The sequence below is a fragment of the Garra rufa genome, chromosome 7 (genome assembly GCF_049309525.1).
Source record: "Garra rufa chromosome 7, GarRuf1.0, whole genome shotgun sequence".
Classification (NCBI taxonomy): Eukaryota; Metazoa; Chordata; class Actinopteri; order Cypriniformes; family Cyprinidae; genus Garra; species Garra rufa.
In genome coordinates this window covers 25,916,160-25,929,178 of record NC_133367.1, presented here as the reverse complement: position 1 = coordinate 25,929,178, position 13,019 = coordinate 25,916,160, and the positions used below count along the sequence as shown (strand labels likewise).

At 38.4% G+C, this 13,019-nt stretch overlaps 1 protein-coding gene across 1 annotated transcript; it reads left to right on the top strand.

Moving 5' to 3' along the window:
• The first annotated feature begins 9,492 nt into the window (after positions 1-9,492).
• Positions 9,493-12,942, top strand: LOC141338060 (podocin-like). The gene is made up of 8 exons (XM_073843628.1): positions 9,493-9,787; positions 9,862-9,965; positions 10,083-10,155; positions 10,431-10,513; positions 12,100-12,303; positions 12,380-12,435; positions 12,511-12,589; positions 12,661-12,942. The coding sequence occupies exons 1-8, from the start codon at positions 9,493-9,495 to the stop codon at positions 12,940-12,942; spliced, it is 1,176 nt and encodes a 391-aa protein (XP_073699729.1).
• Positions 12,943-13,019: the final 77 nt, after the last annotated feature.

The window sequence follows — 13,019 nt, the reverse complement described above, 5'->3', positions numbered from 1 at the left end:
AACAGCCAATATCAAATCTGACATTCTGGGCAGTCCAGGAATGTCTCACAAAGCTAAAATATGCATTTATATTCTTGATTCTGCAGGCCTCTCCTCCTGATATCGTTCAACCATTCTCCTCCAATCAGGGCCTGTTATCGCCAACCGTTCCTGGACAGAAAAGAAAATACAGCCCCATCCCATTCTTCTTCTTAGAGTGACCAAAAGTCTAGTCTAAAGTGACCTTCAAATTGCTACTACTTTTGCAGGGCTTCTTTTCTCCTACGTGCCTGTAAACAAAGGTTTCTCAGAGAGAGTTCGCATATACACACACACATTTTACTAAACAGATTCTGTTACATAGTGTACACTTTGTCTTTTCATAAGCATAGAACATTTCGTCTTCTCATAAGCACAGAACATCCAAAACACAAATTTAAAAGCATTTAGAAAAAGTATTTTCTACAATTCCCTCTCTTGATCTCAAAGAGATCACAACTCTTCATCCTCACCATCATATGCACCCTCATCTGCCAGCAAAGGCATCTGTTACCGGGGAGGTTCTCTTTTCTCCTAACCAGGTTGCTCTCAACCTGCTTCCACCTGTTTCCATTCAAAGTTAAAGGCACAGCCATCCTCACCATAGGGCACAATCCTTCTGTTATTTCTGTTGGCCTAACTATCATCACACCTGTACCACATGCACAATACAGACCTGCTCTAGCCCATGACCCCACCATTTCCTGCCCCCTCTGGTGGATTACCTTGCACCATGACACTCTGACGTTTCCTACTATCAGCTTATTGTTTTTAGGGGATGTTAAATTGAAACAGGTATAATTTCCCTCTCTTACCTTGTGTGCAGCCCCTATAGAAGTGAGATTAGTTGTAACAGGATAGATTTTGCTCAGTTCAGAACAGTTCTTTGGTTCTGCCATTTTTGTCATGCTCAATATATACTCATAACCCCATTTGTCTTCAGTATGCAGAGGAGCTGGTTCTGTATTAAGTTCAGGTCTGGCCGCAGCACAGGCCAGACAGCCACTCAGTTTCAACTCAGCTGCACTCCCATGTAACCAATCAATCCATAAATTTGTCTCTTTATACCCTGTTTCCATTGTAACAATATCATGCGGGGTGAGAGTGCTGTAATCAGTACTTCTAATGACTTTACCTGGCTTGGTGAGATCCCTGACCATCGGGACTGCAGTTGTGGCGTTTTTGCTCTCTATCAGTATTCGTATAAGTCCTAATGGGTCCTTTCCTGACACATCTACCCCCAAATGTTATAAATGTTTCCACCCTGTCTGGCCCATCAAATCTCGCACAAGGGGGTTGTTTTCTTTCAATTGGGTCCAAAGGGGCGCTCAGATACAACAGAACCCTGCACTGTTGGTGTTGTTTTTTTTTTTTTGAACAGTACCCCACTCACACTAGCCCCTTGCTCACTGACATCCAAATGGAATGTTACAGAATAATCTAGGGTCTGCAGTTCAGCAGGTTTGGCCAAATCAGTTTTTAGTGTTATAGATTCCTGTTCTGCCTCAAAAGTGTAACGTGTAGCAATAAACAAAGGGAAGCAAGTGCAGGTTATGATAGTTTATTGAGAAAGATGCAATGATGGGTAGAACAGATAATCCAGACGTGGTGAACCGGTGCTTTAGTGGTGGTGAGATCTCCCGGCTGATGACACAAGGACTGGATGGCAGAGTGCAAACGTGTCGTGAAACTCCCGTGAAGTGCGGTGACGATCCAACGACGAATACACAATCCAACAAGACACGAACCAAGACAAAGAGACATCCAGACAAACTATCGGACAGGGGAGAAGAGAATGGCGTGAGTATATATAGCAGTCTGTAATGAAGAACACCTGGTGCCGGACTGATTGGCAGCTGCACTGAATGAGCATGACGAACAACACAGACAGACACATGATCACGAGACAGAGCACATGGCATAATAAACAACACTGACAGACACATGATCACAAGACCTGAGAACACGGCAGATGCGTGAACCGTGACAAAAAGTCCATTTTAAGACACTCCTAGCATTTTTCATCCCTGCCTCTTTCTGAAATTCTTCCATATATATTTCATCTCCCTCCCTGTCATATTATACAGTGCAATGCAACGGATCAACCGGGGCTGACAGTGAAAATTTTGAGGACATCCATGAAGTCCATTCTTGTACAATTTTAGTAACGTCTGGCATTTCTGGTGCAGTTAGCAATAGCCAATAAATATCTGCCCCTTTTTCCACCACCTTTTCTAGAACCCATTGTCCTGTGTCCCCTTGTACCAGCCCCCCTCCAGTGGAGCAATTATTAATTGTGCCATCTGGAAATCTTATGTATATGCCATCTGGACTACAAAAAAAAAAAAAATAATAATTCTTACCCCCAATTTCACTAAAATGTCTCTCCCCAACAAGGGTGATGGTGCACCTGTGGAGTACAAGAATAAGCTTAGTTAGTGGCCACCTTTCTGACTCCCCAGAGAACCCTCGCACTCTCACTGTGTCAGATGAAAGTGTTTCTTCCTCCAGCGTGCCCCCTGTAACAGTGGAGAAAGTAGCCCCAGTGTCCACTAGGGCTGTTATAGGCTTATTATTTTCAGCACCTGTAGGTAGGGTTCAACCTTTGCCCCCCTGCTGGTTCTCTGTTGACCTCGTCAGTAAAACTCTGCATCACCTGCCTGGTCCCAGACTGGGCATTGACCGGGCACCTGTTGGTTGGCAGGCAATGAGAGTGCATTTGGGACAGCTCCCCCTCTCCTTAGAGCCCCTCCTCCGAAGGGAGCCCGTCCCCCTGCAGGAGGTTGTCCCTTCCGTGGGCATTCGCCCTTCCAGTGACTCAAGTCTCCACAAATGAAACAACCCCTCGATGGTGGAGCAGACAGACCCCTTCCCTTATCATTTTTCATATTCATACCCCTTTTTAATCCCCTGCCCCTGTTGGTGGGAGGCCAATCTGTGTATTTATCACAGGGATCATATTGTTGACTGACACCAGTCTGCCAATAGGGCTGTGGTGCTGTAGGTTGTAGAAACTGTGGTGGGGGAGCACTCTGGCTGGTTTGCTCTTGCACTGGCATTTGCTGCACTTCCTTTCCTTTCTTTTTAGATTTGTCTTTCTCTGTTTCTATCTGCATCTTTAACAATTGAGTATTCAGTTTGTCTATTTCTGTCTCTTCCTTAGGTAGTTCTGGAAACTTCAGCAAAACTGCGTTCATATCTGAGTGCCCCCAAGGTTTATATTCTTGTTGTTGTCCCATCTGCATTAAAAGGGTACATCCCTGGTCCACCCTCTCCCACTATTAGTGGTCTCCTAAAACCCATCTCTGCTCAGTGCAATTATTTGTATGTCCCCGTCTGCGAATAAACTTTCAATTATTTCCTTGACTTTTGTGTAGTCCAATCAGTCTAACCTGTAGCCTAGTTTTGGTATAGCCATTACCTGTACTTTGTTTTTCTTGCACAGCTCTTTGAGCTCTTCTAGGCTATCTCTTAAGTGTTTGTACGTGGGCAGGTCCCTGCACCACCACTTAGTACCTAAATGAAATATCTTAATTAATTTTTTTTTTTATTATTATTATTATTTTTTTTTTTCATGTGTGGTTAGAATGCACTGACCTGGGGTGCTAATATGTTTCTGCAACTGCTCTACCCCGTATTTGTCTCTTATTTGCTTTGCTACACCTGCCCCTAGTGCATAGTCAGCACTAATGCAATGTGCAATTGGAATGTCTTCGCTAATTTTTAGCAAATCTCCCACCCTCTCTAGAACAGTAATTTTGTGTCCCTGTGTTGGCTTCTGAGGGTTGAGCTGATTCTTCTGCTGTGTCCTTTTCTGCTTCCTGTTCTCCCTCTCTTTGACCTGCTCGCAGGTCAACTCTGGTAGCCTGCATCGACCTGGAAGGAGGATCACAGCTCACACAAAATGTGTTATACCAAGTTTTTCCTTTACCTGCCAGTCGAACACAATGTGAGGTCCTTGCAGTGACCTTCATGGGCTCAGACCATTTAGCAGGCAGCCATTTTTGTTTCATCAGTTTCAGTCTTACCCACCGATCCTGGGGGCTTCAGTCACCTGCTGCCAGTCCTGTGAAAAGGTGGGGTTCTGGGGAGAGAATATGTTAATAACCACCCTTACTTTGTCATAGTAGTCCCCATGTGGCAACAGGCCAGCTTCCTTACTGAAAGGGGCCCAAGGCCCAGGAAATTGTCGCCCTCTTAACAGTACAAAAGGTGTTAAACCAGTTGTGCTATTAATAGTGCAACGTACAGACATCAAACCAATTGAAATAACAGTAAGCCAATTCGTCACTGTATCAGAACATATTTCAGCCAATTTTTGTTTCAAAGTCAAATTCATACGCTTTGTCATGTCTTTCTCTCCCCTGTGGCACATGCTGTCAGCTTGTGACAGTACCGAGACCGTCGTTGAAGCTGGCAGCACCAGTTTGCCATTTGGACCCCTCCAAATTCCCTTCCCATCCCCCACTGCTCCCAAGTTTAACCAGGATATGCGTTCTTCAGGAGACGCAGTCAATTGTTGTAATTTTACATATCGGACAGTAATTTCGGGAGCTAAAGAAGTCAATTTGTCACTGGTTGTTGGAAGCATTTGACTGTCAGTATAACCAGCAGCCCCTTTAGCTGCTGCATTAGCTGCAGCGTTACCCAGCGCTACAAAGTCCCACCCCCCTGTGTGCTCCGCACACTTTTTGATAGCCAATGAAAATGTATGGCCTGCAATAGCTCAGTGGCTTCTTGGGCATGTTTAATCGGCTTCCCTGTTGACACTACTAAACCAAATCTTGCCCACCCTGGCAGCTCAGTAAGTGCTGCTGATACTGCATATGTTGAGTCATAATAAATGTTGACCCTCTGGCCTATTGCCATTTTTAGAGCACATATCAACGCCCGCAATTCAGCTCTTTGTGCTGAGGGGTGGTCACTCATGCCTTCACTTATGCTATAGCCATGCGTGACCAACACCCTAATAATTCTTTTTGCCTTCCCTTAATCTCTTTTGGCTCTGTTTGGGCCATCCCTTGTGACTGTTTCTTTTTTTAATCAAGGGTTACAACATTTCCCATGTTATTATATTTTAATTAAAACTAATGCTTATTAAAATAATTTACAAGGCTTAATTAAAAATATTAAACTGTTGCCTTTGCAACAAAATGAAATAAATCAGAAATTGCTCAATATGTATTTTATTTAGTTATCTATTTATTTACTTATTTATTTATTGTTTGTTATATTTATTTTAACTTACTTTAACATTCATTCATTGAAACCTGATACTGGTAAAGTATTTACTAATATTTATTTATGTTTCTTCCTAATTACCATTTCCACAATTTTCGCCAACTTTCCTTATATGTCGCCATTCTAACTTTTATACTTTTATCCTTTCTTTATCAACAGTTGAGTTTCACAATTGGATCACACCGTCTGCAGTCTGGACGATGTCCAAACAATTGACACAACCAATTTCTTGGAATATTTTTTTTGTTCTTTGAATTCTTATCGTACCCCTCAATTCAACTATTATAGTTTTCTATATGTACTCTCTCTTCATATATTAGTTTTATTTAACATCAACTGACATAAACGATACACATACACACTTCTTTCACTTCACAAAACGCATATGCCACATGCACTTGATCTCAACTTTGGGAGGTCCTTGGGAAAATCACCACTTTGACACCATCGCCGTGGCTATTTAAGAAGTTCCGTCACCTCGAGATCCTTAAGAAAATCACCACTTTGACGCCATCGCCGTAGCTATTTAAGAAGTTCTGTCACCTCTAAAAATTGACCTGAGACCCTTTGGATATCCTTTACCTTATTTCACTTTCTTACTCTTTGAGTTTACCCAATTTTATACAAAACGCAAAACTGATATTCATTTCCTATTCAACTCTTCAATTTAGTAGTAGCCAAACTGCAGTTTTTTATGAAAAAGGTAACTGCTTACCTGTTATTTATTTCTCTGCGCAGAGGAGTTGAAATGGAGATGTCCTTCAGTTTCTGATTCCTCGTCTCGGGCGAATCGGGGTGCCCCCTCCAATTGTTGGAATTTACCGGTATTCTAAGAATACCTACTTCCCCCCAGTCCGTTTATCCGCCCTTTAAATAAAACAGTTCGAGTCCGCGTCAAAGTTTAAAGCCAATTTAATAGCAAAGTCAAAGAGTGCTGAGCTCAGGATTCCAGAACAGCCAATATCAAATCTGACATTCTGGGCAGTCCAGGAATGTCTCACAAAGCTAAAATATGCATTTATATTCTTGATTCTGCAGGCCTCTCCTCCTGATATCGTTCAACCATTCTCCTCCAATCAGGGCCTGTTATCGCCAACCGTTCCTGGACAGAAAAGAAAATACAGCCCCATCCCATTCTTCTTCTTAGAGTGACCAAAAGTCTAGTCTAAAGTGACCTTCAAATTGCTACTACTTTTGCAGGGCTTCTTTTCTCCTACGTGCCTGTAAACAAAGGTTTCTCAGAGAGAGTTCGCATATACACACACACATTTTACTAAACAGATTCTGTTACATAGTGTACACTTTGTCTTTTCATAAGCATAGAACATTTCGTCTTCTCATAAGCACAGAACATCCAAAACACAAATTTAAAAGCATTTAGAAAAAGTATTTTCTACAATAGATAGATAGATAGATAGATAGATAGATAGATAGATAGATAGATAGATAGATAGATAGATAGATAGATAGATAGATAGATAGATAGATAGATAGATAGAATGACCGCACCATAGATAGATAGATAGATACATAGATAGATACATAGATATTTAAATGATAGATAGATAGAACAACAACAACAGAATGATAGAATGATAGAACGCTAGAATGACCAAACTATAGATAGATAGATAGATAGATAGATAGAATGAACGCACTATAGATAGATAGATAGATAGATAGATAGATAGATAGATAGATAGATAGATAGATAGATAGATAGATAGATAGATAGATAGATAGATAGATAGATAGAATGACCACACTATAGATAGATAGATACATAGATAGATACATAGATATTTAAATGATAGATAGATAGAACAAAAACAGAATGATAGATAGAACGCTAGAATGACCAAACTATAGCTAGATAGATAAACAGACAGACAGACAGACAGACAGACAGATAGATAGATAGATAGATAGATAGATAGATAGATAGATAGATAGATAGATAGATAGATAGATAGATAGATAGATAGATAGATAGATAGATAGATAGATAGATAGATAGATAGATAGATAGATAGATAGAATGACCACACTATAGATAGATAGATAGATAGATATATAGATAGATAGATAGATAGATAGATAGATAGATAGATAGATAGATAGATAGATAGATAGATAGATAGATAGATAGATACATAGATATTTAAATGATAGATAGATAGATAGATAGATAGATAGATAGATAGATAGATAGATAGATAGATAGATAGATAGATAGATAGATAGAACAACAACAGAATGATAGAATGATAGATAGAACGCTAGAATGACCAAACTATAGATAGATAGATAGATAGATAGATAGATAGATAGATAGATAGATAGATAGAATGACCGCACTATAGATAGATAGATAGAATGACCGCACTATAGATAGATAGATAGATAGATAGATAGAATGACCGCACTATAGATAGATAGATAGAATGACCGCACTATAGATAGATAGATAGAATGACCGCACTATAGATAGATAGATAGATAGATAAATAGATAGATAGATAGATAGATAGATAGATAGATAGATAGATAGATAGATAGATAGATAGATAGATAGATAGATAGATAGATAGATAGAATGACCGCACTATAGATAGATAGATAGATAGATAGAATGACCGCACTATAGATAGATAGATAGAATGACCGCACTATAGATAGATAGATAGAATGACCGCACTATAGATAGATAGATAGATAGATAAATAGATAGATAGATAGATAGATAGATAGATAGATAGATAGATAGATAGATAGATAGATAGATAGATAGATAGATAGATAGATAGAATGACCGCACTATAGATAGATAGATAGAATGACCGCACTATAGATAGATAGATAGAATGACCGCACTATAGATAGATAGATAGATAGAATGACCGCACTATAGATAGATAGATAGATAGATAGATAGATAGATAGAATGACCGCACTATAGATAGATAGATAGATAGATAGATAGATAGATAGATAGATAGATAGATAGATAGATAGATAGATAGATAGATAGAATGACCGCACTATAGATAGATAGATAGAATGACCGCACTATAGATAGATAGATAGATAGATAGATAGAATGACCGCACTGTAGATAGATAGATAGATAGAATGACCGCACTATAGATAGATAGATAGATAGATAGATAGAATGACCGCACTATAGATAGATAGATAGAATGACCGCACTATAGATAGATAGATAGATAGATAAATAGATAGATAGATAGATAGATAGATAGATAGATAGATAGATAGATAGATAGATAGATAGATAGATAGATAGATAGATAGAATGACCGCACTATAGATAGATAGATAGAATGACCGCACTATAGATAGATAGATAGAATGACCGCACTATAGATAGATAGATAGATAGATAAATAGATAGATAGATAGATAGATAGATAGATAGATAGATAGATAGATAGAATGACCGCACTATAGATAGATAGATAGATAGATAGAATGACCGCACTATAGATAGATAGATAGAATGACCGCACTATAGATAGATAGATAGAATGACCGCACTATAGATAGATAGATAGATAGATAGATAAATAGATAGATAGATAGATAGATAGATAGATAGATAGATAGATAGATAGATAGATAGATAGAATGACCGCACTATAGATAGATAGATAGATAGATAGATAGATAGATAGATAGATAGATAGATAGATAGATAGATAGATAGATAGATAGATAGATAGATAGATAGAATGACCGCACTATAGATAGATAGATAGATAGATAGATAGATAGATAGATAGATAGATAGATAGATAGATAGATAGATAGATAGATAAATGATAGATAGATAGATAGATAGAATGACCACACTATAGATAGATAGATAGATAGATAGATAGATAGATAGATAGATAGATAGACAGATAGACAGATAGATAGATAGATAGATAGATAGATAGATAGATAGATAGATAGATAGATAGATAGATAGATAGATAGATAGATAGATAGATAGATAGATAGATTAGAAACACATTAGTTTCCATTCAGCGCCTCTGTGTAGGATGCTACCACTGTGAAAAATTCATTAGATGAACCTGCACAGGCCTGTAGAGATCCTCCCTTTACGTAACCACAGAAGTTCACTGTAACAGACCAGACACTAGATGAACCCTCACATCAGATCCTCCTCTCACTGATCCCTGGATGCTTCTCGTGAGAGATACTATGATGGAGAAGAGAGCAGAAACACCTCAACATTCTTCTAGATCTGGACGGGTAAAGCGAGAGCCATCACCTTCTGCTAAAGAAAGGAAAACCAAAGCCCCCAAATCTGTGAAGCTCCAAGAGCCCCACAAGAGAAAAGAAAAACCAGAAGTAACAGAAGAAGAAGAAAGAGGTGAAGTCAAAGAGGCTCAAATCATCTCCAGCAGCACCGTTGTAAACGTAGACAGCGTGAGGGAACGGATAAAAGTAGATCGAGAGGAGTTATTGGGATTGCTGGAGACCGAAGGACCTGGAGAAGGTAAGTGTAACATCTCAGAAAAGATGGAGAACCTGCAGTATGTTCTTCTGTCACTTATTCATTGTTCTTTAAAGCATTGAAGAAGAGATACCTTGGAGTTTGTGAGCTGCTTCTCATCGTTGTGTTCCTCTCTGTGGTGATCTTGTTCTTTCCTATTTCAATCTGGTTCTGTGTGAAGGTATGTGTATAAGTTCTAGGATAAAATATTACAAACTATTATAGATGTATTTGCTAACTCTGTTCAGGTCCATAACTTTTATTTACAAATGTTATGTATTCAATTGTTTATTTATAGATTGTAAGAGAACACGAGAGAGCTGTGAAATATCGGTTGGGGCATTTATTACAGAAGAGAGCAAGAGGCCCTGGTATATTTTAATTTACATATTAACACATTTACAGTCAGCCAGTTACTAGTTATATGAATAATTGATTATTAAATATATTATTAGGAATTAATTGATTATTTGATTTGTATGTTTATATTTTAATATTAATATCAAACCTAATATTTTTTTATTAATAGGCTATATCATTGTTTTTAATGTTATTTTAGTATGTTAATATTAAGAAGAAATAGTTTGAACATTTTAATCATTTATGTTTGTGGACTTTAATACAGACATGTTTAATTTTGCTGCAGGGCTGATGTTTTATCTCCCATTTTTGGATGTGTGCCATATAGTCGACATTCGTCTTAAAATACTCAAGATCCCTCCTCACACGGTAATTTCTTTGCCTTCAAACTAACAAAAAGCTTCATAGTTTTTGCTACTGAGAGTTTTTTCGGAAAGACATTGTCAACCTGTCAACCAATCCAAACACACTGTACTTCTATTCCTCACAGGCTCCCTTTCGTTCCTGTCAAAAATTAAATATAGTACTACACTGACTAAGGTCTATGTAAGCAGCATTGTATTTTCCGAAAAACCTCTGAGTCATTTAATGAAGTGCACTCTAAAAAGCTGACTGCGCCAAATGCATCCCACTTACACACGTATGTAAACATGAGGGAGGCATCTGGTTGAAGACTAGCACAATCAAAAACCCACCCCTATAGGTCTCTAATATACAGTTGAGGTCAAAAGTTTACATACACCTTGCAGAATCTGCAAAATGGTAATTATTTGACCAAAAATAAGATTAATCATACAAAATGCATGTTTTTTAATTTAGTACTGATCTGAATGAGATATTTAACATAAAATATATTCACAAATAGTCCACAAGAGAAAATAATAGTTGAATTTATAAAAATGACCCTGTTCAAAAGTTTACATACACTTTATTCTTAATACTGTGTTGTTACCTGAAAGATCCACAGCTGTGTTTTTTTTTTGTTTAGTGATAGTTGTTCATGAGTCCCTTGTTTGTCCTGAACAGTTAAACTGCCCGCTGTTTTTCAGAAAAATCCTTCTGGTCCCACAAATTCTTTGGGACTTCAGCATGTTTGTGTATTTGAACCCTTTCCAAAACCACTGTATGATTTTTGAGGTCCGTCTTTTCACACAGAGGACAACTAGAAGACTCATATGGAACTATTACAGAAGGTTCAAACACTTACTGATGCTCCAGAAGGAAAAACAAAGCATGAAAAGCCGTGGTGTGAAAACTTTTGAACAGAATGAAGATGTGCACATATTTCTTATTTTGCCTAAATATCATGTGTTTCATTTAGTACTGCCCTTTATAAGCTACAGAAGATACTTAGATGTTTAGTTGTTAAGTTAAATTTACCCTAATATTCTTAAATATTAAAAAAAAAGTTTTCGCCCCCCAGCTCTTAGTGCATCGTGTTTCCTTCTGAAGCATCAGTGAGCATTTGATCCTTCTGTAATAGTTGCATATGAGTCCCTCAGTTGTCCTCGGTGTAAAAAGATGGATCTCAAAATCATACAGTCATTGTTGGAAAGGGTTCAAATACACAAAAATGCTGAAAAAACAAAGAATTTGTGGGACCTGAAGGACTTTTCTGAAGAACAGAAGCAGTTTAACTGTTCAGGACAAACAAGGGACTCATAAACAACTATCACTAAACAAAAAAAAAAAAAAAACAGCTGTGGATCATTCAGGTAACAACACAGTATTAAAAATCAAGTGTATGTAAACTTTTGAACAGGGTAATTTTAATAATTTCAGCTATTATTTTCTCTTGTGGACTATATGTAAACGTTTTGTATGTGAAATATCTTATTCGGGTCAGTGCTTAACAAAAAATAACAAATAACAATTTTTGTATGATCCCTCTTATTTTGCTACAAAACACCTCTTTAACAAGATTTCAGGTATTTTTCATGTCATTGCATCCTCAGGTGGTGACCAAAGATCTGGTGTGTACCGAAGTGAGTGCGGTGTGTTACTATCGCATCGAGAACGTGTCTGTGTGCTATTCATCCCTAGCCGCCATCCCAGATATGTTGCAGGCTCTGGCCCAGGTCTCCGTTAGAGAGATACTCGCCCATCATGCCTTCACTGACATTTTGCTAGACCGAAAACGGATGGCCAAGGAGATTCAGGTAGACATCAACAAATACGATACCTCACAAGGGCTTAAAACAAAATGGTATTACTACGTTTTCATTTGTTGGGCAGGTCAATTTAGATTCGGTAACCTGCAGATGGGGTATCAAAGTGGAAAGAGCGGAAATGTAAGTATATAAAACAGATTGGGTCTCCAAAAGTTGTCCCATTGTGGGACTCTTAACATATGTTCACTGTTGCAGAGAAGAAATCAATCTACCACCCGAGCTGCAACGCAACTTCGCAGTGGAGAATGAAGCGAGACGTCTGGCACAAGTCAAAGTAAGCCTATCTGCACATAATGGTTCCTTTCAGTTTTCAACCCAACTTTTTAACCACTATGCTCCACACAGGTGATCGCTGCAGAAGGAGAAAAGGCAGCTTGTGAGGCTTTGAAAGCTTCTGTAGAGTCTCTCTCTGGTTCTCCAGTGGTCATGCATCTTCGACTCCTGCAGCTCCTCAACAATCTGCGCTCTGAGCAGCCGGTTGTGGTCCTCAACATACCTCCTGATGTCCTGACTCAATCCATCGACCTCAATAGCTTGACCAGAACTGGCAATCAAAGCGTGACTGCAGGTGACGGCTCAGATGAGGCTAAAAAAGACTCACCCAAAAAAGACTCGCCCATGATGTAAAGACAACATGAATTCAATGATTACTTAAGAAGAACTGATTCATATGACTAATTTTACATAGACATGCACAATATATC